The sequence below is a fragment of the Myripristis murdjan genome, chromosome 22 (genome assembly GCF_902150065.1).
Source record: "Myripristis murdjan chromosome 22, fMyrMur1.1, whole genome shotgun sequence".
NCBI classification, from domain to species: domain Eukaryota; kingdom Metazoa; phylum Chordata; class Actinopteri; order Holocentriformes; family Holocentridae; genus Myripristis; species Myripristis murdjan.
In genome coordinates, this window is record NC_044001.1 from 16,039,299 (window position 1) to 16,066,588 (window position 27,290).

The 27,290-nt window shown below is 42.0% G+C and overlaps 1 protein-coding gene across 4 annotated transcripts in view; it reads left to right on the forward strand.

Annotated features, from left to right (window-relative positions):
* rnf144aa (ring finger protein 144aa) overlaps positions 1-25,516 on the forward strand; it is a 350,348-nt gene extending 324,832 nt beyond the window's left edge. For all 4 annotated transcript variants that reach the window (XM_030081841.1, XM_030081842.1, XM_030081843.1 and 1 more), the window contains exons 2-8: positions 10,636-10,786; positions 12,934-13,038; positions 14,516-14,576; positions 17,214-17,430; positions 19,998-20,145; positions 20,670-20,759; positions 22,871-25,516. In XM_030081841.1, the coding sequence (XP_029937701.1) occupies positions 10,636-10,786; positions 12,934-13,038; positions 14,516-14,576; positions 17,214-17,430; positions 19,998-20,145; positions 20,670-20,759; positions 22,871-23,002 (904 nt within the window). In that variant the 3' untranslated portion in view covers positions 23,003-25,516. The remainder of the gene's footprint in view (positions 1-10,635; positions 10,787-12,933; positions 13,039-14,515; positions 14,577-17,213; positions 17,431-19,997; positions 20,146-20,669; positions 20,760-22,870) is intronic.
* The last annotated feature ends 1,774 nt before the right edge of the window (positions 25,517-27,290 follow it).

Consider the following 27,290-nt stretch of genomic DNA (forward strand, 5'->3'; position numbering starts at 1 on the left):
AACCCACTGCTGTTATCTTTTGAGAGTACAGATGTGTTTAACTCTGTTTGTCTATATATTTGAACATGGAAGTGAATTGTATTTATTTTAAGGCAACGGGAGCACTTGATGTTGCCCGCCAGAACCTAGGAAGGAAAGTTTAGATTAAAAAAAAAGGACTTGCATATGGACAGGGAGCTATATGTGCTGCTGGAAGAGCATATAACCATACCCTAGTGATGGGCACAAGGCATGTATTGCACTGACGTGGTTAATTATTTAAGACGGGGCTTTGTATTGTCTAAATTGTGTAGTTACTTTGAATGCAAAACACATGAACGGCTGTTGGGAAGTCGGAGATGAAATCATTACGGCACAGGGAGGTAGAAACACCATGAGACATGTTATCTTTTGTCATAGTCAGCAGCTGATGTGAATCCTGTAGTAGATGCGGTTGTGTCATTGTTGAAAGCTGTAGAGTGGTGAGTGACAACAGATTGCCAGCAAAGTCGACCCCATGCTCGGGCTCTCTGCATCTGTCAATAGAAATAGGCTCATCGCGACACGCCTGTCGTCTTCACTTAGCTTTTAAGACACTAATGTGAGCCAAGAGGCTTTTTGCAGGGGAGAGCAGGCCTCTTGTAGATGCTCCGGGCCTCATTTTAAGTACTTTTGGAATTGCCGCTGTTTTCCCCAATGAGGTCGTTCTTCTTGCTGTTTTCTCTCGCCATTTGTTGTGTGGCTCTTTATCGTTCTTTGTGGTGTGCAGAACTGTATGTTGTCACCCTCTCTCAGTCCTCAAGCGCGGTGCTGTGTCTGGCCATGCTGTGGTCCCGGACAATGAAGATTCTGTAGGCAAGAAACGCCTGTTGTCTTCAGGGCAAACAGAGTTCTGTTTCAGTCTGAATGGCTTTGTAGAAGCTGTTTCCCAATATGTCACTGGGTCTAAGGGCACATTTGTCCCCCTGAGACCCATTTTTCAGGTGCTGTGGAGTCCCTTTGGGTGGTAGCCATCGCCTATAAAAAGCTTTCCAAAGTGCTTACTGCAGATGGGAATGGGAGTGTGCTCCAAACAGATTCTTTTCACATATATGAGCTGCTTTTCTGTGTGTATGTCTGCAACTGCCTGTCTGTCAGCAGTGACGAGAAACGTTATGTTTTAGTATCATTTCCCGAATTCCATAATGTTACTTGTTACATTACAGTAGAACTTTAGTGTTACTTTACTGTTACTGAAAAACCCTGTGATTCCTTGGGCATGCTAGTTATTCTTACAACTTATGTCTTCAAACTGTAGTCCGTGTATTGTATATCCTTCTATGTTTCATATTTATCTCTTCAGATTCATAACAGAAATGACAGACATGCCCGTCTGTTGCACCAACAAATTCAGACATGCGGGAATACTTCCACAATGGTCAGGCTGTCTTTGTCTCTGCCATTAGCCAAGAAAGAATCAGGATAAATAGTAATGTAAAAGCAAAGTGTTACAAATCCTAGTCTAGGGGAAGGAGGGGGGAGTAACATAAAATAACTCATACGCCAAGTGGAAATGTAAGAATGGCTTCTTTTTTTTATGTGCACAAAACTCAAACTTCAGCCAAATCTGAACAGCAGCAGGCAATCAAAGAACAAGCAAAGACACCATCCACCACTTTGGCGGAAACTCCAAGCCAAACAAGCGGAGTGTGGCAGTGACTGGGCATGCCAGGGGCTGACTTTGCTTTTGTATGGGTTGTTCTGGTCGCCAAACAGGCTGCAGGAGGTGTCAGGTGGGCGGAGACCAAACAGCGTAAGCTACCTGCAGTAAAACTACTGTACCTGCTTGTATGGTTGCATGAGTGACCATAAAAAATGAAGTCACCCGCTACCACCCACCCTTGGTTCAAGCAAACCAGGTAGTCGGTCTTGCCTGTAGTTAGACTCTTTAGATCTTCAAGGAACAAACAGACCATTTAAAACACTAGTGAGTCTTATGAATATTTACATCCACTCATTAAGTGCTGCTTCAGCCTCAGCTTGTTTGCCTAATGGTCCACTTAAGAGGTTTGCAAAGGTGTAGAAAATAATGGCCCTCTGCATTACATTTACACAGGAACTCTTCTCTTATGCCCTCCCACATCTTCTTCTTCTCGGCTTTTCTGTTTCTCTTTTGTCGCATCTGACTCGTCTGTATTCTTCTTCCTCTTTCTTTTCTCTTTGTCTCTTCTCTGCTGCAGAAGAGAGGGTATTTAACTTGCGTTGCAGCAGAGAAATGGCAAGAGACCCAAGCAGGCATGAGGCATGAGATCAGTTTGTTGTCCTACATATTCAGACATGACCACTGCCAGTATCTGTCTGCCCCAAAGAGCAAAACAGACTTTGACTTGCCTGGCGTCATGGCACGCACACACACTCACACACACGCACACACACACAGAGCTCCTCCACACAGCTCACACTGCCAAAATACATCTGGGTGATTGTGTAACTCCTCAGGGTACAGAAAAAGTAGGGCTATCACTACTCTTAGCCACCCTTTTAGCATCCACCCCACCCCTTTCCCCACTGTGTCAAGGACAGACGGCAACTGTCCCCATCCGCTCTCCCTCCACACAGGCATGCCACCTTTCACGTCTAGTGATTGAGCTGTCGAAAAATAAAAGACCCAAGTGTCCTTTGGGTTATGAATTTAGGTCAGTTGGCAGGAAGATTGAGAGAATAGCGGGCAAAGGTGGACCTCCTGCCAGAATTGCATGCCCTACATAAACCTATGGCCCATATATATCCATGACCTATATTCCACATACGATAAATGTACTCCAAATAGATATCAGCATGCTTTGTCAGTGTCTGTTTTCACGGCGAAGTGTTGGCAATGTGATATGACCTGCTGATGTACTGACGTCACACCATGTCTCACACTGACCTTTTTTGTGCCATATTTCAAGTGCGAACCAATGTAAGAATTCGGGAGGAGATTGCCAAATATACTGACATTTGTTTTTATTATGGCTGTGTGCTAAAGAAAGAATGGGGTCAGTGCTAAACTCAAGGTGGTCATGGCAGGAAAGCATGATTTAATATTTTGAGCAAACTTTTTTTGTCTTGAATTCACTCCATTGTCTATATTTACACACATATTTTGAGAGCTTTCACCAATTTATAACTGTCAGGAGAGTGCAGAATATAGCCTATTGCTTACAGTCAGAGGTGTGCATTTTGTATTGCCTCCTCCTGCAAGTGATTTGACTGTCAGAGAGATGGCTTTGCACTTTTTAGTAAGGCTTCAAGATGCAGTTTTCTTTTGCCTTTGAAGTGAGGATATCCATTCCCACATTTACAGCCATCATTAGGCAAGACAGTCCTTATTGCTCATTCATATGCAAGAGCAGACATTAGTGGGGTTCGCAGTAAGATAGGTGGGACTCAGCAATAATGATAATCATAATGATGATGATCGACTGCGTATTTAAGGTAATAATGGGCACAACCTAAGCATTCGATCAGAGGCTTAAATCACACAAAAGTACATTGTATACTAGAATATATTTTCACACACACACATACACACACAAACACATGTAAAACTTCAATTTAACTTCAATCACTATTAAATTCATCGTCTCAAGTGCGACCCTTGGCCGTTCTCTCCTGTCAAACACATACTGACCACAACCAGGGAGGTTAATACCCAGACGGGAGTGGCTGAGAAACACCTTTGTGTTGGGAAATAGCTAAGATAAATATTGCACTTTGGTGTGGTTATATTTGTTTTGGAAGTTTTCTCATCTGCTGTTCATTATTTAGAAATGAGTGCCCTGTCCAAGCAGATTAATTAAGTCTAGTACTCTCACGTACAGACTATCCGCCTGCACAGCCATGTTAAATTGATACAATGTTTTGCTTTTGCATACAATATCCTATAAAGTATTTATTCAAACGAGGGTTTATAGTTATAACGTGACTGTATAAAGCTGAACCAGTCCTTTGCCAAAGCTCTCTAGCTGTGGATGCAAAATATTTTGCACCATACTTACAACTCCTTCTGCTAACGCTAGTGTACATGGCAAAAGTAGCTGTGAAACATTCTGATTTAGTAATTTATGTTATGAAGTGTGGTGGCTCTCTGTCGTCATCAGATTGTAATTTGTTAGATTTTTGGCTTCAAGGTGCTGAGAAACTGTACATTGTGTCTGGAATCACACAGCCCTGTCTCAGTTTTAGCCCACGTAATGACATGTCCCACAAGATTACTCTGTTCAGATCTGTGTCTTTAATATCTGTGCTTGTCTGCACGCATGCATGTTTGTACTTGAGTGTGCTAGAGTGTGTGTGTGTGTGTGTACAGCGTGTGTGTTTTCCCTGTGACCTGTTGTGCGTGTTTGTTCCATTGCCCGACAGGAGGCTCACAACAAGCTGACACAAGACATAATCACAGCCAATACAGGTAAACGAAGTGAGTGTGGGGAGAAAAAGAGCAGGATGGCACGGTTCCACCTCCCTCCCTTCCTCCCTCCCTCCTTCTCTGTAACAGTGGACACAGAGAGGATATGACACAGATGAGAGTTAAAGGCCCTGGCAGGGTTGGGCTCTGTAGAGGGAGGAAAGGCAGGAAGGAACACGGGCGGGAGGAGAAGATGGCAGAATCACTAAGTGCTTATTACAGACCCTGAGCTCACTCAAAAAGCACCGTGCTGACTGAGAGGGCAGGTTGAACCGGTGTTTTTCTGTTCTTTTAAAATCATTTGTGGTTAAACTGTTTTGCTACTGTGCCTGTACGGTTTTCACCATCTTATCTTACCTAGACAAAAGATTAAAAATATCAAATAAAAACAACGTGGTCATTGTGGACATTGAAATCCCATGCCTCGTCAGCCTGTGACTGCAGTCCATTTGCAGCAGTGAATCTTCTCAGAGACAACAGGAGATAACTGCAGCAAGCACTCTACAGGCGAAGATCTTGACGGGAGCGAACTCGAGACAAGATTAGGTTTCGCTGATACGGCGAGTCAGACGGTAGTTTGTTTGAATCAGCTAATATCATATCAGGCTTCTTAGTACAGTAATTTTGCTGCAGCAAATAATGACACAAGAGAGCATCCATTGGCTTGTCCCTCGTGCTCCAGTTAGATCATCATCACCATGGTTGCAGCTATTATCGCGGCCCTGCCTCCATCCCCAGCTGAACAGAGTGCGGCCTTGAGTTTGCCTCTTCCAACGCTCTCTGTCTGGCTTCTCTAATTGGATGACAGCAGATTCTTCTCTATCAGCTGAGTGACAGCTTTGTGCATGCATTGAGTGAATGTCTCTGTGTGTGTGTGTGTGTGTGTGTGTGTGTGTGTGTGTGTGTGAATGTGTGTCTGAGTGAGAAAGAATGTGTGAGTTACTCCCACTCACAGAACAGCTAACAGTTGTTTGCAGCCCTCTCTCACATCAGCCATAGGTGGGGTATATAAATAGAGCCTTCTGCAGTGCTTTGATGTGACATTATATAATTACACACAGTGAAAGCTGCCAAGCCAGGTGAAAATGAAGAGCTGAAATATTGTTGTTTTTTTCTCCCCTTTTCTGTCTCTTTCTTGCATTCCTTCCATTCCTCTCTCCCTCTAACTTGGCCTTGGTTTCTCTCTCTCTCTCAAATAGGAGCAAATTACAGGGTGGATTGTACTCAGAAGTGCATTAGGAGCTGTGACATTAGGTTAGATCAGTTGAAAACATACATAATATGTGCTCTTTCTGCATGAGAATGTGCTCTCCCTCTCAGCAAGATGTTTTAAGCATGTTTTAATAGGCTAGGAAAGAGTATTATTTGAATATAGACCTGGATTGGTCCAGTATGTAGACAGAGTAACAAAAGATTATCTTGCGGTGCTGATTTCTAGCACCAGTCTTAACTTTAAATCATCAAAAGATCTTAAAATTCATGAAAGAATATTCATAATTTAAATTTGTTACAATAATAGTAATTTCCTCCTCTAGTGAATGGGGATTTTTGCAGGGGAAATCAACTGAGCGTGGTCTGATTGTTCAGAAAAGCAGATGGCTCACACACAGATAGTAGACAGAATACAACTCACCCCGTTTCATAATTAAATGCACTTTCATTCATCACACAGAGGTGTTGAAAAGAAGTGTTTTCCGACTGGTGTGGCATTTGATCTGATGGCTGGACATGCTGTTGGTATGGTTGATATCAAGACATTTTTCAGAAATATTCAGTATGAAAGTGTGGAAGCCACAAAACAGCAGCTCCTTTTGAGAACCAGGTTGAATTTTCATCCCTCAGAGCAACGGGCATCAGATTGGATTTTGGCTTTCTTGCTCTTTGTAGGGCTAGTTTAAGAGTTTAGAAGGATATGAGGTTAGGAGTTATCTAGAGGAGGTACAGTTAAGATAAAAATTATAATCAGTTTTGGGTCAAAGTGGTCGTTCGTTTCAGGTCAGTGCTTGGTTTTAGGCTTAAAGAATAGGTTAGGCCATAGCCTACGCAGGCCACATTTTGTTGGTTCCCATCATTAATCGTAGTACATAATGCAACCTCACCACTGTCTTAATTGGCAAGAAACTTACCGCTCTGTTATGCTTCTTGAACGCCTTTAACATAATAGGGCACTTGTTTTTTTCCTCGTCTCAAAAACCATTGTAAACATCCTTTTTGAAAACAGGAAGGTCACTGTACAGTCAGTTAATTCAGAACAAAGTTTGAACAGCTACTGTTTATTACTATTTTTACAGTGAACGCAGCACATGCCACACATTAAAACCTGGGCTCCAAATATCAAACCTGTCCTTTAAGGCTAGAGGTGTAAGGTTAGGCTAAAGGTTGAGGTTGAATGTGTTGTAATGAGGACTAAAGTTAAGTTTAAGCATTAGCAGAGTCATCACAAGTATAGTAAGACAAATATTCAGATTCAAATTCAGATGTTTTAAATGTCATTCAAACATGTTAAAAAAAACATGGAAGAACGAAAGGTGTCTCTCAGGACCAGTGAATAATAGATAGATAATAATAACTTAAAAACCATTAAGTTAAAATATATAATAAATAAAACATAGAAAAAATCATGTGTAAACTGCAACATGATTTGAAAATGGGTATAAATATGGGTATAAATATCAATGTAACAATGCATGGAGGTATGATTTGTGATTTGAGGAGCTGACCTGTATTATTTCCTGTGTGGTGTATTGTAGATGCAGAGTAGATAGCACAGGCCTTAATGGCACATATCATGTAGCCCATAGTGCAACAAGAAAGCCCTGCATCTCACAGGCCTGCACCAGCTCGCCAGTGAAGTGCAGTTCTGTCTATGCAGCTGAACTTATGAAAGTGCATTCAATTTCTGCCTGACCTCCACAACCACTTCCACCCCTGTTATGGAATGGTATGTAAATGGGTGTGTGTCTGTGTGTGTGTGTGTGCACATTTCTCTCATGGGTATAGAGTCATTACCGCGTGAATCCTGCTTCATTCAGTTAAGCTGTGCAGTTAGCCTGTTCAGACCGATGACGAGTGACACATGGCGACCAGCGGTAAGGATGGATGTTTGACTTCTGACTCATTTCCGAGGACTGACTTATTGATTCAAGCTCCCTGACCCGACCTTTTCCAGGGTACAGTACTCTGGGAGGCTATATTTGAAATGAGCACACAGCGAGCATGAGAGGCCTGCATGGACAGCCCCATTCCTTGGAATATATGTGAATGTGCATGCACGTGTGTGTGCACGTGCACGTGTGTGTTTGTGTGTGTGTGTGTGTGTGTGTGTGTGTGTGTGTTTCTCAGTGATAATGGACCTGGTAGTTAATAATGCAGCAGAAGGAGCACACTGCATCACCTTTTGTCATGAAAACTCATTTTCTCCTTCTTGTTTCTCTTTCTCTCTCTCTCTCTCTCTCTCTCTCTCTCTCTCTTTTTCTTTCTCTCTCTCTCGCTCTCGCTCTCTCTGTTCCTCAGGCACTCCTTACAAAACTATTTCATTTGTCCCCATCGACCCACTCCGTCAATCCTTGCGCTGCCAATATAAACTTTGGGAGTATAGAAGCAGATTTGGAATGGAAAAAAAAAAAAAAAAAACATAGTATACACTCTGTTAGATATATTTGGATTCTGCAGTGAGGACTATTTTCATCAGCATCCCACCTATTGCCACAAACCCAGTGGAATTAAATAAGCCTGCGCTTATAAAGACAACCAGACAAAGAGAGAGAGAGAGAGATTGAATGTATGTAACAAAATGTTGAGGCTTTGGCAACATTGTTTCATGACCTTTCTTGCCAGTGAAACACTGAAATTGAAAACTGAAAAGACAGATACAGGGAAACAGCTTTGGTATGTCTCCCTGTATCTGTCTTTTCAGATACAGAGAGACAGCTGTGGTATGCGCTCTTTCTCTCTCCTTCTCTCTCTTTCTCTCTCTCTCTGTTTCACTCACGCTCTCCTATATGCAAACACACAGTTCAGAATCATATATACAGGAGGGTGGAAAAAATGGAAGAGCAGTTTCTGTTGAGATTAATGGCAACGGCAGTTCCACTTTGCTCATGCAGTTTGTCTGTGTTTAGTAAAATGATATTGTCATGATAATAGCGTTGGCCAGTTTGGGCAAAATCAGATGTCATGATATCTTTGACCCAATACCTCTATCAGTTTTGTAAAAGTATTGCAGGGGTGATTATTGGTTCTTTAACATATTTATGCACTTGCGATTTTTGACAATCATTAGTCATGTCGATGTGATGAATAAGCAGGTAGACAAAAATAATAATAGATAAAATAATACATTCAATAAGTTGTATCCATTTACTAATTTACTGTAAAGCAGCTTTTCAAACCAGGAAAAGACAACACTTACCTATGTGCGATATCACAATATTACAAAAGACAGGTTTTTTTTTGTTTGTTTGTTTGTTTGTTTTTAATGCAGACCCTTAATTTCTTAACTGTAGCTGCTACTGTAAATTTACTTCAAAGTTAAAGTCTCTATTCATGTGGCGTTTCCGTTACTTTGTTCACCAATACACTTGCATCCCACACACTCCCCTTTAACCCCCTCCCTGTCCCAGAAGGCCCAGGGGTTGCGTTTATAAATCTTTCACTCAATCCTGATAACAAGTTTCCATTTAAGCCTTTGTATATGAGAAACACTTACATAATACCGCTCCCTCACCACTCAGTGCGTTCTGCCTGGTATGATGGTAGATGGATGGATGGATGGATGAATGCCAGATGATATGGGTGAGTCAGACATGGACACACACAGCTTCTCTACCTCGCTGACACACCTCCCTGCTCCTCGGGGTACATCACATGGCTTGCTGGCAGATTTGCCTCATTACTAGAACTGATTAGTCTCTCTCTCTTCCCCTGTCTCTGTCTAGTCTCTCACCCCTCATAGTCTCTCGCACAGATTATCTGCAGATTCCCTTCACCTAACATCCTAATTAAGAAATACCTTTCAGTCATACCACGGTAGATGCAACAGCCTGCATTTTCTCCTCTTTAAAAGCTAAAACATGTTGTTAGGGAGGGAGGTGTGACGTGTTGCCATATCTCTGGCCTATAAGGGTTCTTTCTCCCTCTTTTTTTTTCCCCCTTTCTCAGCCCCTCCTCTCTGCGGCACATGTAGATGCACCAGGCCAGTGTTTACTCACAGTCCATGGAGTGAACATGTGAAATCTTCGACCCCCGCAAGAGAAGGACTTGCTGTCCTTCTCTTGTGAATCTCTGTGCATAGGAGGCTGCCGGGTGACGTAGCCTGCAATCTCTCTCCCTCTCTGTCTGTTCCTTTGCCATGCTTCTCTTCCTCCCATCTACGACCCCCCCCCTCCCCACATCCCACCCCCCCATCCTTCCTCCAACCGGTCGCTTAGCAGCACAGCAAGAGCTTGACAGTGTTGACGTTGTGTGTGCAGGCCACTTCCTGTAAACAGGCGAGTGGGTGCTCTTTGCTCTCAGCTATAGAAGGAAGGAGAGAGTGAGACGAGACAGCCCAAAATAACCCTTTCTGACTCTCACAAAGAAGAAGTGATGACGTGCAGCAGAGGGGGGAAAAAGTGTTATTTCACCCAAGTGAAAATTTCACAGGAGACTGCTGCTGAGATAGCAACAGTAAGTAGCTACAGGAGGCACTTAGGAAATGAACTTCCTATCTTTTCTTATTTGTTTGTTTTTCTGCCAGAAATTGTCAAGCCCGGAGTAAAAGTGAGTGCAGCTGACAGGGGCCGTTTAGGCAGAGAGCTGGTGTCATTTTGTATACAGCAGGCCTGTTTGTGTGTGTGTCCTCACTGAACACAACTCACAATGCATTTTCAGTCCATGCTCATACCGTCATGCTGATTGTGTCACAACAAATAAAGCCCATCTTGGACTCTGGATACATTATGTAGACAGACACAAACCAAACTGAGCCAGATATATTTCCACTTTATGAATTTCATAGTGTTTGTCCTTTGTCATCCACAGAATTATGAATATTATCCAGTCCTGTGGTGTTTAGTCTTATCTTGCAAGTGCCAGCTGTCGGTGCTGAGAGAATGTCACTGGAAATCGAAAAAAATAACAGTTTGTCTCAGGATGCACTTGGCCTCATTAACGGTTGGTTTCCTCTCTTATCTCTGTCCCTCTTTTGTTTCTTCCTTCCTTCTTTCTGCGTTTGTCCATCTCTGTTTTAGCTCGGTGGCGGTGAAGATGACGACAGCACGGTACCGTCCCACCTGGGAGCTGGCCCTGGACCCGCTCGTCTCATGTAAGCTGTGCCTTGGAGAGTTTCCCCTGGAACAGATGACCACCATCACACAGTGCCAATGTGTCTTCTGTACACTGGTGAGCAGGACGCTCAAAACCTACCCACCAGGTTTCTGTAGCTGTCATATTAAAGTCAACATACTGTTTTGCTTCAACACTATAACAAACAATGATGGAATTGATAATAATGTGTGCATGTGTACAACTTTATTGTACAACCCTTAATAAGTTTAGTCCCCCACAATCCAAAATAGGAGATTGGGCTCCGTCCAGCCTTTCCACTTGATTTCTGAGCCTCTGCTAGCCTGTTTTATAATTAGATTTGGGGTTATAACGGATTTTGACACTGGATGCCAGCATTTTGGATATAAATCTGGCTGGCCCACCACAGCGCCGCCACCAGGCCAAAATGTCCCCTAGCTTCAAGCAGCAGTTTTCAGGTGAAAACTAGCCTTCTGGGTAATTCTGGCACATTTACAGTCTTTATTAATGTGCACTCTCCTTGAGAGAAAAAATAAATAAATATTTAAAAAAAAAAAAATAAAGCAAAAAGATAAATGCCAGACACCGCTGGCCCACCTTGGATACAGCTTGGAGGAGATGATGTAGCTCCACGGTGAGATCTGCTTTTATAAACTTAAACTGCTTTGCCCACCACAGTGCCACCAACACGCTAAAAACTATTTAATCATCTTTAAGCGGTGAGATTTGATGCAACACACATCACACATATTATGAAAAAAAATCCTACCAAGTAAAGAAAGATGTTATTCACTTGCTCAGTGTGGACCTTAAAGACAGTTTTGTGCCCAAAACTACTTCACTAGCATTTTTGTCAAGTCAAGTCAGTTTTGTTTGTATAGCCCATTATCACAAATTACAAATCTGCCTTAAGGGGCTTTACAGCAATAAAACATCCTCTGTCCTTAGAACACCACATTGGATAAGGAACAGCTCCCATTAACAAAAAAAAAAGAAAGAAGGAAAGAAAGACATAAACCTCAGGGAGAGGAGGGACCCCCAACTTCCCCCCAGGATGGACAGACGTGCAGGGGATTACAGAATACAGTGCTGAAACAGGATAACAAAATTATCATGGATTTATAAGATATATAAAGACTGTGATGAGGGGGACGTCAAGCGATGCCAGGTTCCGCCAGAACAGCCTAGGACCTGTGCCATGCGACCATCATCACCATGGAGACCTGGCATTTTTGGCGGATCTTCCTCCACACCAAAATAAAGCGTGCAATTTTTTCCAGTGAATTTTAACTTTACAAATTAAAGACATCACTGATTTGCGCAATCATGTGTGAATAGGTGGTGACACAAGAATGGTACTGCAGACCCTCATCCCTCAGATTTCAGCTAAACTGCTTTCGAACTGAGCCGGCAATGTCTAACATTGAACATTTAAAGAGGAAGCTACTTTCCATTAAACAGTTTTCATGGCTGCAAGCAGGTGCCATATTCAAGACTCATTTACAATGCAACACAAAGAATGCCCTCCAATTTAGTCATTAAACTACAATTTTATTGCCTTTTTTCCAATACATTTTGCCATCCTTTCAGCAATTTAAGAAAATAACAAAGTCTAAAGAGGAAGTAGTGTGTTTGCTGGACCATGAAACTAATACAGAATAAAACTCAGTAATCTGGCAGTGCATAATGGTGTGTTTCTTTTGGTATGCAGGGATAGTCCATTTGGAAAGGAACACAGCATTACTGTTTATACAACTGAGATTTGACTTTCCTGTTCACTGGAGCATTATCAGAGCTAAAAAAAAAAAAAAAAAAAAAAAAATTGGTGTTACAACATAAGTTAAAAACGAAAATGTCTCTCTTACTGGAACTTTGGGTTTTCAACTTTCTGTTATGGCTCATAATTGCAAAGTGGCCAGCAACAAAATAAGTGAGTTGATAGTGGAAGTTACACTTTTAGCAAGTTCCTCATAAGCTATTCATTAAAACGCTGCAGATAGCACATTTAATAATAAATCCAGCAACCAAGTGACAATTCTCCTTTTCATGAAGTGAAAGCCAAAGAGAGACAGAGAGGAAGAACTGTGAGACAGTCAGCCTAGTGTTTGTTTACTTGCTTTTTTATTTTTTAAACCTGATTGACTGACTGGGTATTGAACTGGGTCATTGCGTCCGTGTGTGTGTGTGTGTGTGTGTGTGTGTGTGTGTGTGTGTGTGTGTCCATGTTTGTTTTCCCCTCACAGTGCCTGAAGCAGTATGTGGAACTCCTGATCAAAGAAGGCCTTGAAACTGCAATTAGTTGTCCAGACTCTGCCTGTCCCAAAAGGGGACACTTACAGGAAAATGAGGTATTTATATGAGAAAAAAATGAGTTAATTTTTAATTAGATTGGCAATAGCTCTGTTAGTCTTTTAATGGTGTTGGATTCCCAAAATCTGCACATCCAGGCCTTTTGTCACAGGCCCATTTGGCCACGCCCAATCCACACCTTAGTCTTGCAGTTTTCTCTCTGGGTTGGTCATACAATGGACTTTGTATTTTCCCACATTAGTGTTTACAAGTTTTCATGGAACTTGCACCACAAACAGTGCATCAGCAAAGATGGTTGCTCCAAATGGTACTCTTTTTACACTGACCTAAAATCCCACTAACATCTGGGACTTGAGCTCAGTATAAACTTCTCACTTTAGTCTCGTATTTTGAGCCCTCCAACAGTCCCAGGTAAATATCCGCCTCAGCTCTGACTGACAGAGGCATAAACGGCTTGGTGTAAACTGTAGCTTTAAAACTGAGGCTGCTACAAACATTTGGATATCAGCGCATAACGGTCAACGTACGCTGATACCAATATGAAACCGATGTATCTATGACAGGCCAATATCAGCCGGTCGGGCACTAGATGTAACCCAATTAGTAGGTAATCCTTGGTAAGAAAAAAATAAAGTAAAACTATGGAATAAGTGGTATCAGAGATGGATAAGATGCTTAAGATGAGAGAAAAGGATTGGCAGATTTACTCGGTAGACTTGATGTAGCAGATCAGTTACCCAGGCCATGCATCTTGTGTCTGTTCTGAGATAATAAAACTAAACTGCCAGTAGTTAGTATAAAACCCCTGTGCCCCCTCTAAGCTCTTGTCTAATTTAAGATGACCACTGTGCTACACCTGCCAGCGTTGTTTATATCATTAAAATGAACCTTCCTGCCTGCTTGCCCTCCCAGTGGAGGTCAATCGGAGGGCAAAGCGCTCCTCATCCTCCAGGCAGTTTGGCTGATGGACTCGCTCTCTCACTTGGTCTCAGAGGCCCACAGGCACAGCATGGTTCAGCACAGCCACAGCCTTATGTTTCCAATCAATCAGCGTCACTGGCTCTTAATGGAACCTCAGCTAGCCATGCCAGTCAGGGAATGAATCGCTCATCCTCGCCTGTTCTGACAGCACTGCCTTCAACTTGTAATTGACTGCTCTTTTACAAAGCCCCCGAATACTCATTTCATTGCCCGATAAATGAGTACATTTAACCTTGAGTGGGTCTGTGTATGCACCCTGCATACATTCTGCCAGAGAGATTTTCTGTTTCTGTCTTAGAATGGGATAGGAGGCTCATTGGTAAGCTAGGGGTGAGTTTGAATCTTGTTGAAAGTTGAATTTGACATTGTTCAGGAAATGAAATTCATATACTGCAAGTATAATTGTTTCTTGTCTCTTCTATCTATAAATATGCAGAATGACCTGCTTATTCGGCCTCCTTCTATCCATTCCCTCTCTTCCCTTCTCCTTCTCTCTCCCTCTCAATCTCTCTCTCTCTCTCTCTCTGTCTCCAGATTGAGTGCATGGTAGCCACAGACATGATGCAAAGATACAAGAAGCTACAGTTTGAAAGAGGTGAGTAAGGATGGAATCAGCTGCACCAAATCAGTGCCAGCTCTGGAGCTGCTCAGTGGGTGATGTGTGGGTAATGACTGTCAACCGCGGCCACACGTGGACCCACCTGTCTTCCCGTGCCACTTTACTGGGACACGGAAAAGAATGACGACAAGCCTGTACGGCACGTGCAGCCAAGTCGCTTGCTCATTGACTCTGAAATCACTCATTCACCCGCTGTGGCCATTTGCAGGCTTGAAATTCCCCATGGGCCTTGTTTCACCATGTCAGATCTCCATGGCAATCGATTGATTTAAACTTGAGTCTTTTCTGTGTCTCTCTCTGACAAATTACCGATTGTGTTACTGTTTTGATGTCACCGCGTATTCTGGATTCAAGACATCCGTTTATGCACTGCAGCTAATCAAGCAGGCAGGGTGAGAGTATTCTACTGACAGGAATTTGGGCCTAACACTTGCCTGATTTGTGCTGTAGTATCCTGACTCAACCCTGTCATCCTCATCAAAGTTTAACACAGCCCCCATCAAATATACATGAAGGGGAAAGCCTCCCAGACTTCATTTAAAGAGATTCTAATTGGATTGGTACGGCTCTAGCCTTGTGAACTGTCTGACTGACTCTGATGGAGGCAGGTCTTTTAGCATAGTGCGATGCTTCAGTTAAATCCTGTTTATCTCTGTCTCAGTGTACTGCTAAGTATTCACCGTCTGCGGCTTGTCTGTGTATCTTGCTGGTTTTCACTATTTGCTGAATAAATGCTAACCATGTGATAAAAGGCTTGGATATCAGTGCTGGGAAGATAATGGCATGCCTGTGCAGTACACGCCATGCTGTCAGTGTAGACATGCTAATCAGTGACATGGGAGTTCCCACGCTACCAGAGAAAGCAGGAACCTAGCTTCGCTATCGCTCTTTCATGGCATGTGCCCTGCAGGTTCTCCGCCCACACAGAGCCACATAACACATGCACAGAGTGGCACTCAATTTACATGCATGCACATAAAGACATGAACACAAGGACAAACCCACACACAGGCACGCAGAAGAGGGGCCGTGACTGCAAGATATCCTATAAATGAATAAAAAACCTCAGAGGAAGCCTCAGAGAGAGCTGTTGATGCTGCCTGGATAAGGGCAGTCAGCCATCTCATCAATGTCCCAGTCCAGTCAGGCAGAATAGTGGCTGTAACCGTTCCATATTTCCCAGGCTGAGCCAAGAGTGCATGTGGAATGTGTGCTCAGAGTTCTTGGCAGAGAGGCGAGGGGGGAAGGAAGGGGAGGATAGGAGGGCAGGTGCGTCACGCTCCAAGGACAGAATAGAAAGAAAACAACGTAAATGGGTATTTTCTTCAAAAAGTCATAGAAAATTAAACAGGGTGATTACAAGTCCTCATAAAGTCTTGAAATGTATTCAAATGCATACTTAAAATTTTTAGACATTAAAAGTCATTGAACAGTCATAACACAAACTTTTAATCAGGTGTAATTCATCCATGTATTTCTTTTGGTCAAACTGAGTCCAACTCTCCTCCCCCACCTTTATACTGAACAGCTACACTCATCTGCTGGAAAGATGACCCAGCTCACTTAATTTTTACCTATTATCCAAGAAACCTCCTGCACGCACCTGTCCCAAGTTCTGGAAAAATGCTGGTTAGATTCATTACAGCAGCAGTTTGTTCTGTCTAATCTGAAGGATACTGTTGAAGTAACAGTTCATACAATCATCATCTAGTTAATAACCAGCCATATTTGTACCTAAAACTGACCTCAGACCAAATATATACATCTTACCTTTAAACTTACATTCAGTGCTGACTTGGATGACATGATTTCTCAAAAAAAAAAAAAAAAAATCTTAAACTTCATTCAAATGGTCCTTAAAAAGCATTAAATGTAACTCTCTGATACGTGCAGACACCCTGTTGAAAGTAATGGAAAAGTCATGCAGATTGGTTCATAATCTATATATCTTTCTCATACTTTTCTTATCAGTAAAGCCATATTTTTAGATCTCAAGTACGCAGTGCTCATAACAAAATACCCACATTGATTCAAGTAACGATAGCTCTGAAAAGTATGGCTGGGCAATATGGACACAATCCAGTATCATAATATCTTTGAACAAGTACCTCAATATCGATATTATGATGGGATGTGAAATGTCCTGAGAAAGGTCACTGAAAGACTGAAAGGTTTACAGTGACAAATTAAAGCTGCAGAGTTTACTTTTGTGTGCGCATGAGTATTTCATCTTTCTTCACTACAGCACCACATCTCAGGAGGGTTTTTGGAAAGTGCTTTTTTGTTGCCGTGTCACAATATTATGATAAACAAAATCCCAGATTATATGTAGTCTAGTCATGATACTGATGTAATGTTGATATATTGCACTGCTGCTAGCAAGCCAAAAAATCAAATATATGAACAATATAACAAAAAATATGAGCATAAAGATGTGGGAATTCTTTTACCAATATGCAAGGTTACCTCCATGTCTGGGATTGGTATGTGACTCACAATCAGCAGTAAAGGGACTGCACATCCACACTGTCTTCAGTTACTGTATGTAAGACGCGCTGTGTGTAAGCTCACATCACTGCTCTTGACACTGTCCCTTCTTGTGTGCCATCGCAGAGGTGCTGCTGGACCCATGCCGGACGTGGTGCCCATCCTCGACATGCCAGGCCGTGTGCCAACTAAAAGAGGCAGACACACCAGCGCTGCCCCAGCTGGTCCAGTGTGCCGTCTGCGCCCTGGAGTTCTGCTCAGCCTGCAAGGCCAACTGGCACCCCGGACAGGCCTGCCAGGAGAACAACCTGCCCATCACCTCCTTCCTGCCAGGGGAGAACAGGTACTGCTTTGGATCGGCTGGCACTCATTTAATTTATTTATTGCTGCCATCCCTTATTCTATTTCTCATCTCCTTTATTGTCTAATTCCATATTATCTATGTATCAATCTATCTGTCTATCTATCTGTTGTAATGATTGCGGTCTATCCATTCTATCTGTCTCTCCAATCCATTTACTACATGACCCAGATGAACACGATGATTCTTCCTTGATCTTACATTTAAGTTCACTTAGCGAGGCTGCAGCAGCTGATAATTTAATGGGTGCCACAGCCTGCCAGATACTGTAATAACTTGTCAAAATGTAATAAAAATCTCCCAGTAAATGAGTCACAAATGTAATAAAACTTTTATCATATCCCCACATTAGCGATTAATACTTTCAAAGGGGTGTAACATATTTTTAAATGATGATGTGGTAAAAAATTGATGAATACCATAATGGAAGTTATTACATTATTATTCGGTTTTATTACATTGCAAATATAAACATGTGCAACACCCCTCATGAAGTACAGTAATAATTTCCCATTAATGTAATAATGGGATGTGGTTACATTATCTAGCAGTGTGTCTTAGTAACAGGTTTTACTGTGTTTGCAACCAATTTAGAGGGATGTTTTATCACATTTAGTGCATTGTCAGTGGCTATAAGGTGCCAACTGCAGAAACAGCCATTGCCAAATTCTGGAAACCCAATTGACCCAATTGCCCCTCAGGAATCAATAAAGTATTTAAAGTATATTCTCTGAGTGGAAACCGGAGCAGTGATCTAGGATTCATGCTTAGCACACATCATCAGTCAGTATAACTTAGGATCAATACACCAATGTTTGAGTTAATCCATGCATATATATATAGGCCCCTGCAGAGAGCCTGCCTGTAGTTCCAGGAACCCTGCTCAGCCTCCATGTAAACAGCAGGATTCATCCATTGCATCTTTAAATATGGATTGACAGCTGGTCCGGTTAGCTGTTGTGCTGCCGGTGTCCTTGGGGGGCAGCTCAGGTTAGCCAGGGTTTAGCTGGGGATCAGCCAGGGCTATAGCACAAAGTAATAGACAGTCATAAAACAATTCCCTGGATCTAAACTGCAATGAGGCAGTCTGAGAAGGTCCTATTAATCTTTTTAAGGGTACAGTGATCTATCTGTGAGGGCAGAGGAGGGGGAACTTGAGAGGGCTGCCCCAAGATGTACGCAGCTGACCCTTTGCTTTGTGATATCCTCTTACCCTGGAAACCTCATTAGCTCTGCAGAGCTTTCCTCTGTCTGCATAGGTTCAGGACAGAGCTCAGAGGCCAAAGCAGAGGGAGAGAGGATTAAGAGGGCTACTCTTAGATATGAAGAGCTAACCCTGGGTGTTTGAACTCCACCTCCTTACTGTGAGGATGTCTGTGAAAGCTCAGGTTCCGGATCCTTCATTCCCAGAGCGTTTTCTCCTCCCCACTGCTTTGAGGAGGGCGACAGGAGGAATTATGAGCCTCCTAATTTGAATGCCTCCCTCACACACAATACCTGATCAAGGCAGGTCTGACCTATGCAGGCATTATGTTAAAGGGCATTGGTATTCCTCTGTGAGAAGTCCAATTTAACATCAGACCCTCTGTCTGGTTGTGATAAGGTTTCAGTTTCCCATGCTCATTTCTTTTCTTTGCATCACAGCCAGTATCCCTAGTAAGGGCTGTTTTCTCCCCACAAAGACAGAGGTATTTTTCTTGGGCCTTTCAGCATGACCATTGCAGATGCCCAGAACAATATTTAACTAATGGTGTCACCTCTGGCTGCTGAGAGCTGCCCATGTGACAAGCAAAGTAGATGATTACAAGTACTATTGACTTTCTATTATGAACTCATGGCTGTGCTTTAATTGCCTAAAAGGCAAGGGTTGAGTAGTTTATTCTTTGGATGTCACAGAAAAGAAAGAGGGAGTGAATCGTGTGCATATTAAATATCTCATACTCTCCCTCAGTCTAAACAAATTCACAAAAAGTCTTGTTTTCTAGTTCCAACATGGCTGCCAAGTGTCAGATCTATAGAGATGTGGGAGGGGTTCAGGGAATGTGCTGTAATTCATTCAGGCCTGGTTCGATCAATACCGGGAGAATTGGTCTGGAAATGAATGGGCTTGTTTTCTGTCCTGGGAGGGTGCCTAGAAGGACAGGTACCTGCTCACTCCCAGCTTTGAGGAGTCAGCACTTTCTCAAACAGGAGAAATGGATACAGACTTACTGACACCAACAAGAGGGGGAAATAAGTCAGGAAGGAATAAAAAAAAGAGAGACAGAAAGAAGAAGTCGTATGTGGGTGTGGGGGAGGAGTTCAATGCAGTTTAATGGCATGTCATTTTTAGAAGAGTTGAATAGAGATGCCTGAATTGAGGTTACTTATGCATCTGGCACCAATAACAGCTTCATTCTGTCCTCTCTCACAAACGATTGTAAACATCGATTACTGCATTATTGCCATCTCATCTCCAGCACTTAAAATGAGCACAAATTGGATTTTATTTCCTGACCGGAGTTTAACAAACCAAACGCTCATTGAGTTGCTGTCACTGCTCTTCCCAGCTCTTTCTATAAGAATGAAGAAGACGATGCACCGATCAAGCGCTGTCCTAAGTGTAAAGTTTACATTGAGAGGGACGAGGGGTGTGCCCAGATGATGTGTAAGAACTGCAAACACGCCTTCTGCTGGTACTGTCTGGAATCCCTGGATGTAAGTTATATTGGAAACTGCTCCCTACTCATTTCCCCTCCCCTTAATATTCACTGCAATACCATTGAGAGCAACAGTATGTAACAGCTGTATATCTCTCCATATATTAATATTTCATGACTGTATTTGCATGCTGTCTGATAATGTTTGATATAGATATCATTTGTCTCTCCTTGTGACAACAATGGCTTTCATTATCAGAAAATTGTAGCTCAACCTTGGACTTGATAAGGACGGAATCAGATACACTTCTAAAATGTCATTTTTTTTTTCCTGTTACAAGACAAATAAAAATGACAGTTTTAGCCGAGGTTGCGTAAGGCTTACTTATATGAGCCGTGGTGCCTTATGTAATCCTAATTGTATAAGCAGAGACAATTTGGCCACGCAGGTCATTTAAAAGTAATTTTTCTCGGAACAGCTGCCTGTGTCTTTCACACAACTAATGGTCAGTCTTTATCTCTATTGTGTGTGTGTGTGTGTGTGTGTGTGTGTGGGTGGGTGTGTGTGTGTGCATGTGACAGGATGACTTTCTCCTGATCCACTATGACAAAGGACCCTGTCGAAACAAACTGGGCCACTCCAGGGCATCTGTTATCTGGCACAGAACACAGGTGAGTGCCCATCTTCCCTCTTCTCTTTCTCTCTCTCTCTCTCTCTCTCTCTCTCTCTCTCTCTCTCTCTCTCTCTCTCTCTCTCTCTCCCTCTCTCTCTCTCTCTCTCTCTCTCTTTCTTTCTTTCTCTCTCTTTCTATGTCTCTCTATCTCATTCACTTAGGGCCCTCTTTATCTGCACTGCAGCATGTGGCACTGCACGTGCTCTCTCTCTTTCTCTCTCTCTCTCTGTCTCTCTCTGTCTAAGGCACTCACATGCTGAAAAGGACAGCTTCATCCATGTGCAATGAAAAGAGTCTGGTAAACTGGTCAGCGCCCTGCTGTTTTTAAGTATGCCTATTCTGCAGACCTTTTGCTCTGAAAATCATTCCAGGTTCACATAATCAAGCTTCCTCTCTACCTATACAACCAAATGAAATGACGGATTACATATGAAGGATTAGATATGACATGTAATTTCCCACACTGGTTCTACCTCTGTAGCACTCTGCTCTGCCAGGCTGACGTAGGCTTGTGCTGCTGGCCTGATAATACTTTTAAGTCTGTGACAGAGGCTAATGCTGCTGCAACCAGCTCTGGCGTCGCCCAGCTCCCAGATTTCCCAGATCTCTCCTTAACCTAGTAATCTATTCATAGGCTAGCACATTCTATTGTCCAGTGTACTTGTTATGATTTCAACATTAGCATACACACTGGCATCTGTTGCCCAGTGGGGCAGGCTGAGTCATATGGTTACAGTTCAGCTTGTGGGAGCGAGCTATAGCGTTACTGTCTCTGCCTTTGCCTCTCTCTCGCTCTCCCCATTTGACCCACCTCCTCTCCCTCACATCTGAAGCAGCCGCCCTCTCACTCGCTCATAAATACATAAGATGTGCCAAGGAAAATAAAAATTCTTCAGCTTCTTCCTGCCTGCTCTGTGTCCTCACCTGCATTTGCGTTTTAGAGATGGCTTGTGTGTACCCAGCAGAGCCATACCATTAGTATGAGTGCATTTATGTTCCCAGGGTCCTAAATTCCCTCAGTGTAATTTGTTCAGACTCCATTTTCAAACATCATTTTAGATATTAAATCTGTACTGTCACATCATGCATTTCACCAGAGGGCATGGACATTATTCTAATTTTTTTTTTGTATTATATTTTTTGTAATATTTATAAAAAGTGTGTTTGAGTAAAAGCGTACACTGTAATTCAAAGCAGCTTGACTATAAGCATTATTTCAGGTATTATTTAGTGATGATGAAAATTGTGTGCCTGTTTTATATAACAGAGGTGCAACATATTCTTCTTTCATGCTGAGGGAGCAGAGGATTGTGGGAACATTGGACTGTTTGCTGTTTGGAAAAAAAAAATGTATGGATGTTACTTTTTTTCAGTTTGAAAAAATTACATGGAGGGAACATAGGGAGGACAGAAAGGTCATGTTTCTGTACACAATGCTCTCTAACATGCTAGCATCATCAGAGTCTGTTACTTTGAGGAAAGGGTTATTGTACACAGTAATCCATCATGTTTTTGTCTACATCGCATTCCTCTGCCTGCTGTATGAAAGACATTAATGCAGTAATGTTGCCTTAGATAACAGTTTGTTGTCCTTCAGAAAGTTGCCCTTGAGTGATCCTAAAACACATCTCCTCTCCCTTGAAATGGAAGGAAAAGCATTACGCTATTATAAGTCACTGTTGCATGTGACTGCATGTTATGTATTCCATTTTGTTGCTCTGATGTTGCGCTGGTGTCTGGCGCCCTCATGTGGTGAATTACTAACCCTGCTCATGGATAGAAAGAAAAAAAATCAATATACATGTGTATTCGTATCATCTCTTTGTTCCAAATAACGTAGGCAGCTTTTTTTTTTTTTTTTTTTTTTTTTTTTTTTTTAAATATGATTGACCTGGCAGATCTAGTATTTAGAGAGACTGTGATTAAAATATCTCAGGTTCAATCTGCAAACCATGGATGCCATCTATCCTGTTAAACTGCCCTTGGCCAAGATGCCAAAGCCCTACCTGCTTACTCACTAGTTGCTCTGGGTAAAAGTGTCAGCTTAGTTGTAAAGTTTTATGATACTTTTAATTCTTCATTCTAATTCTTGTTGCTTTGTCTGCTCAGGTTGTAGGTATCTTTGCTGGATTTGGCCTACTCCTGCTGGTTGCCTCCCCGTTCCTCCTTTTGGCCACTCCCATCGTCCTCTGTTGCAAGTGCAAGTGCAGCAAAGGCGATGACGACCCTCTGCCAACCTAAACACGCCATCGGAGAGGAGGCGCAGAGCCACCCCAAGGATGGGCCATCTTTTTTTCCTTTTCACCCCTTTACATTCTTTTCCTCCCACCAGCTTTGAGTGCTTCATTTTCCAGGCTGGGCCTGTGCCAGCCCTGGCTGCTTTGAGATCCATCGCTCTGCATGGGAGAGGCATGGGAGGAAAGCGACCCCGCTCCTTGGCCTGGAGGAGAGGCCCAGGGTCAAAGGTCAGAGGAGGTCAGACTTGTGAAAAGGACAGCAGCGTCCTTGTGTGTGAGACATTGCTGGTGTGGCATGTGTAGCAAGTCTGGCCCACTTCAAGGGGGCCTTAGCCAGTGAGTTACTGTGGTGTGGTACATGTGGTGGCTTTGGTGGTACATGTGGTGGGTCATTACAAGCAAGCGAAATATATAAGTGTTAAGAAATGCTTTTTATTGTTCTCTTGTATGGACATTATTATGCAGGTGCCACCTTTGAAAGAACTTTACTTTATCGCTCTGTTTTGTTGGTTTGTCATACGCAAAAAAAGCTTTTTTCCCCACCGCCACACTCTCTATGTAGCTCTACAGCTTCAGTCAGTAGCATTAGAGTTACACCACGCATGCTTGGTGCTCACTCTGTTTGCACGCAGAACATGGTTTCTTTGTCATGTTCACGACTGAGGTAGAGATGGGAGCCTGTTAACACTCTCAGCTCACTGTACAGCACGTCCTCTTGATGATGTCAATGTTTTATAACCTATCGCTTTTAATAGAACTGTGCTCAGAGTAGTGTCCATGTATCGTACTTTTGAGTGTCTCTCAAACCATTTGTTAACTACAGATATTAAAGGGGATTTCCACTCAAATTTGAGAAGTCCTATGTTATGCCTGTGGTCCAGGGACTGAGTGAATGAATGGGAAACAATTTTGTTGACCATCAGAATGCTAGCCTACATTTTATACCGAAATTAGCTTTATTCTGTAAGTAAATAAGTAAGTGTAAATTGCCATCGCTTAACCATTGGGTATTACCAGTCACCTTTGCCATCTTTCCAAATCAATTTTCTATGGAGCATCTCCAGACATTATACTTGTTGACCTCACAAGGTGGAGTCATAGTACTCTTGTTTCTGGCTTTTGAAGAGGGAGTTCATATTGACTGATGAATATTCATGGACAGAGCACAGGGCACTAACATATGGGAATTTCCCAAATTGAGTAGTGTTCCCCTTTAAGGTCAGCATTAATATTAAGTCTGTCTCTAGACTTTGTGTCCACATGCTGTGGACACATATTAACAATTCATTGAAAAAACAGATGTCACTTGAGCAATTCTCTGACACAAGTTGGTGGTTTAGCCAAATAGAAATGAATGGCCTTAAATTGAGAATAGCCAAAAACAGGAATTTCCCCTGTGCATTATGAGTCAAAAATCCAAATCTGAATCCCAGGGAATGCCCATTGAAAGACATTGTCAAAGTCAGTCTGTGAAGCCCTTTATTTTATAGTTGAATGATTTGATGATGTCATCCGTATGCCACATTGTTAATAGCCATACTGTACAACCCATACTGCTGTTATGACAACAACTATCCTAACCAGATGTTCTGTGTGAACCCGGGCCTGTATTTACTAAGTCTCTCTGAGGAGGCGTGCTGATCTGCAACCACCCACCCGACCATCACCATGAATGATCTGAAGCTGTACTGAGATCAGACACTCTGCTCTTTGACACTTAGCAAATACCTGCTTGCCCAAATTGCAAACTTGCATATGTTAGTGGTCTGAGTGTTAATGTTCTGTTTTGGTTGGTAGTCAGATCTCCAACAACAAGCAGCTACTCCTTGCAGGGATGTCAGAATAGCCTACAGAATAAACATAAAAGAATGTTCCATTTTGGGCACATTACTACAAAGCTGCTCTATATCACTTTATCTATGCAAGTTTGTACATTACCATTCTTTAAAGGTTACCGATTGGTCATATCAACTGTCAGTAGGTTTATCACTTCAAGGTTACATAGTACAAGTTGCTGAATGCCACCACACGTGCATATCACGGTTTTTGTTTAATCAGGGAATTATTCAGGAACCATCCACTTTTTGTCTCTCATCATCTAATATTCATTTCTCTTACATATTTATCTTGTCGTCGTTTAGCTATATTTGAAGCTTGTGATTTTGAAAACAAGGACAAATGCCATTTTTTTTTCCTGAGGGCAAAGAATGAGACATAGCAGTGCTAATCCGCCTTAGTTTCCTTTGTTAGTTGAATAGCTTCAAGTGAAATGACTACTCTACGTTAAACCAGGTTTAATAGTTGACCATTGTATCATATACAGATTATTTCAACATCTACATTTCCATCAGCACAGGTATGTCTTGCATTGATCTTTAATACTCCATAATTATTGTTCTGCGAAACAAATGACATTTTTTGCTACCATAGCCATTCCATTTTTATGAACATGCTATTTACTTCATCCCTCCTGCTGGTGTAATCCACCAGTGTCCATGTAGCATTTCATAAAAAAAAAGTGGCTGCACCAACCAAGAACAGCTGTCAACAGTAGCCAGTATCGCTTGCAACTCTCTCTTGGCCTCACAGATTTAGTTCTAATAGATAATCAATTTTGAGTAGCTTTTATTATTTTCTCTGAGCCCGCACGCTGTATGAGCATGATGTTTGCTTACAAAGCCAGTCCAGTTTTATTTTTTATTTTTTGTTCTTTTTTTTTTTTTAAACCTTTGCAGTTTTGTCCCTCCTTAAAAATATGTCATTCCAGAAGCTTTTGTTGTGTTTATGACAATCGTGCCAAGCAGATTTCCTTTGAAGGTATGAGAAAAGAAGTTGTCTGTGTGTATATTGACCATGTACTTGTTATGTATACATGTAAACGGATATTACGAGGAGGAAATGTTTCAATGCTTTTTCATGTAAGTGCTGCACTGTATATGGTTTCAGTGTTTTACTCGATGGGTGAAAAGTTCAGTATCCATTCTGTGCGGCCCCGGTTAATTGGAAGGGTTTAGCAGTAAAAATCAATGTAAACTCAGTGGAAAAGTCAATACAGAGATTGCAACCGTGCTCCAAGGGTTTTCGCTCTGTTATGTACAGTACAGGGGGTCTCATATCAACTGTTGGTGTCCATGCCTGGCTGGAGAAAATTAATTTGAAACAGTTTGAATTCTTTCTTTAAACACAAAATATTACCATCACAAAGGCTGAAACTGAAACATCACACCAACAAAATCATGGCCACCTCCTAGTGTGTGATTTTTTTTTTTTTTTTTTTTCCCACACATTATTCTTATTTGAGCCATGTTGCTGGCACTATTGAGCAGGTAGATATTATGCAACAAATGTAAAGGGCCAAACAGCATATTATAATCACTGTAGTGTCAAATTACACATGTTTAGGGCCAAAAGGGGCTTGCCAGGTTTATATGAGACCTTTAACCAGATGAAACATCCACACAGGTGGCAGCAAGATATGAAAATGAAAATGTCATCCAGATTTTTTTTTTGTTTTTGTTTTGTTTTGTTTTGTTGTCGTTGTTTTGGTTAGGGGAGGGTTGAATCAGTTTGCTGGTCTTAGTTGACGCCAGGATGACAGTCAAGGTAGTGAATAGGGTTAAGAGTTACTTTGCAATTACATTTAGATGAAGTTTGGTTACAGTTAGCAATTTATATTTTATAACCTAATGTGTCAAGAGATAAAGTTGCATGCTTTTTGTTCTCTGCCTACTCTATGTTAAATATTACAATATTGTAGCCTCAAAACATCTTTGGAATGGTAGCATTGTCAGCCATTTAACTGTGTGTGTTTGTGGGTGTGGGTGTGGGTCTGTTTGTGACTACTTTTGGGGACACACACCAGACTTAAGACCAGTTATGTAGGGACAGCTTGTCTGATAGGGGATAAAAGACGTGTCCCCATTTGGAAAAAGCTGCTTTTTGGGTCAGTGGTTAAAGTTAGGGTTAGGATTAGGCACGTTGTCATTATGGTTGGAGTTAGGGTAAGTCTCCAGGAAAGTCTATGTAATGTCCCCCAAAGTGACCTGAGTAAACGTGTGTGTGAGCATGTGAGTGTCTGTCAAGAAAACATTGTTTGAACCACCTGAAGTCATACAATTTTGGTTGGCCTTCCACCATTCAGTAGGTTGCCTTGATGTGTCTCTATCTGGCTTCATATTGGTTTTTTATATGTTTGTGTTGCATAGTTTGTTGTATTTGCATTATCTGTGTAAGAGAGGAATTGTTATGCCCTGATTGGTCAGTTCACTTTCAATCAGTCTCCTCAGTAAGTG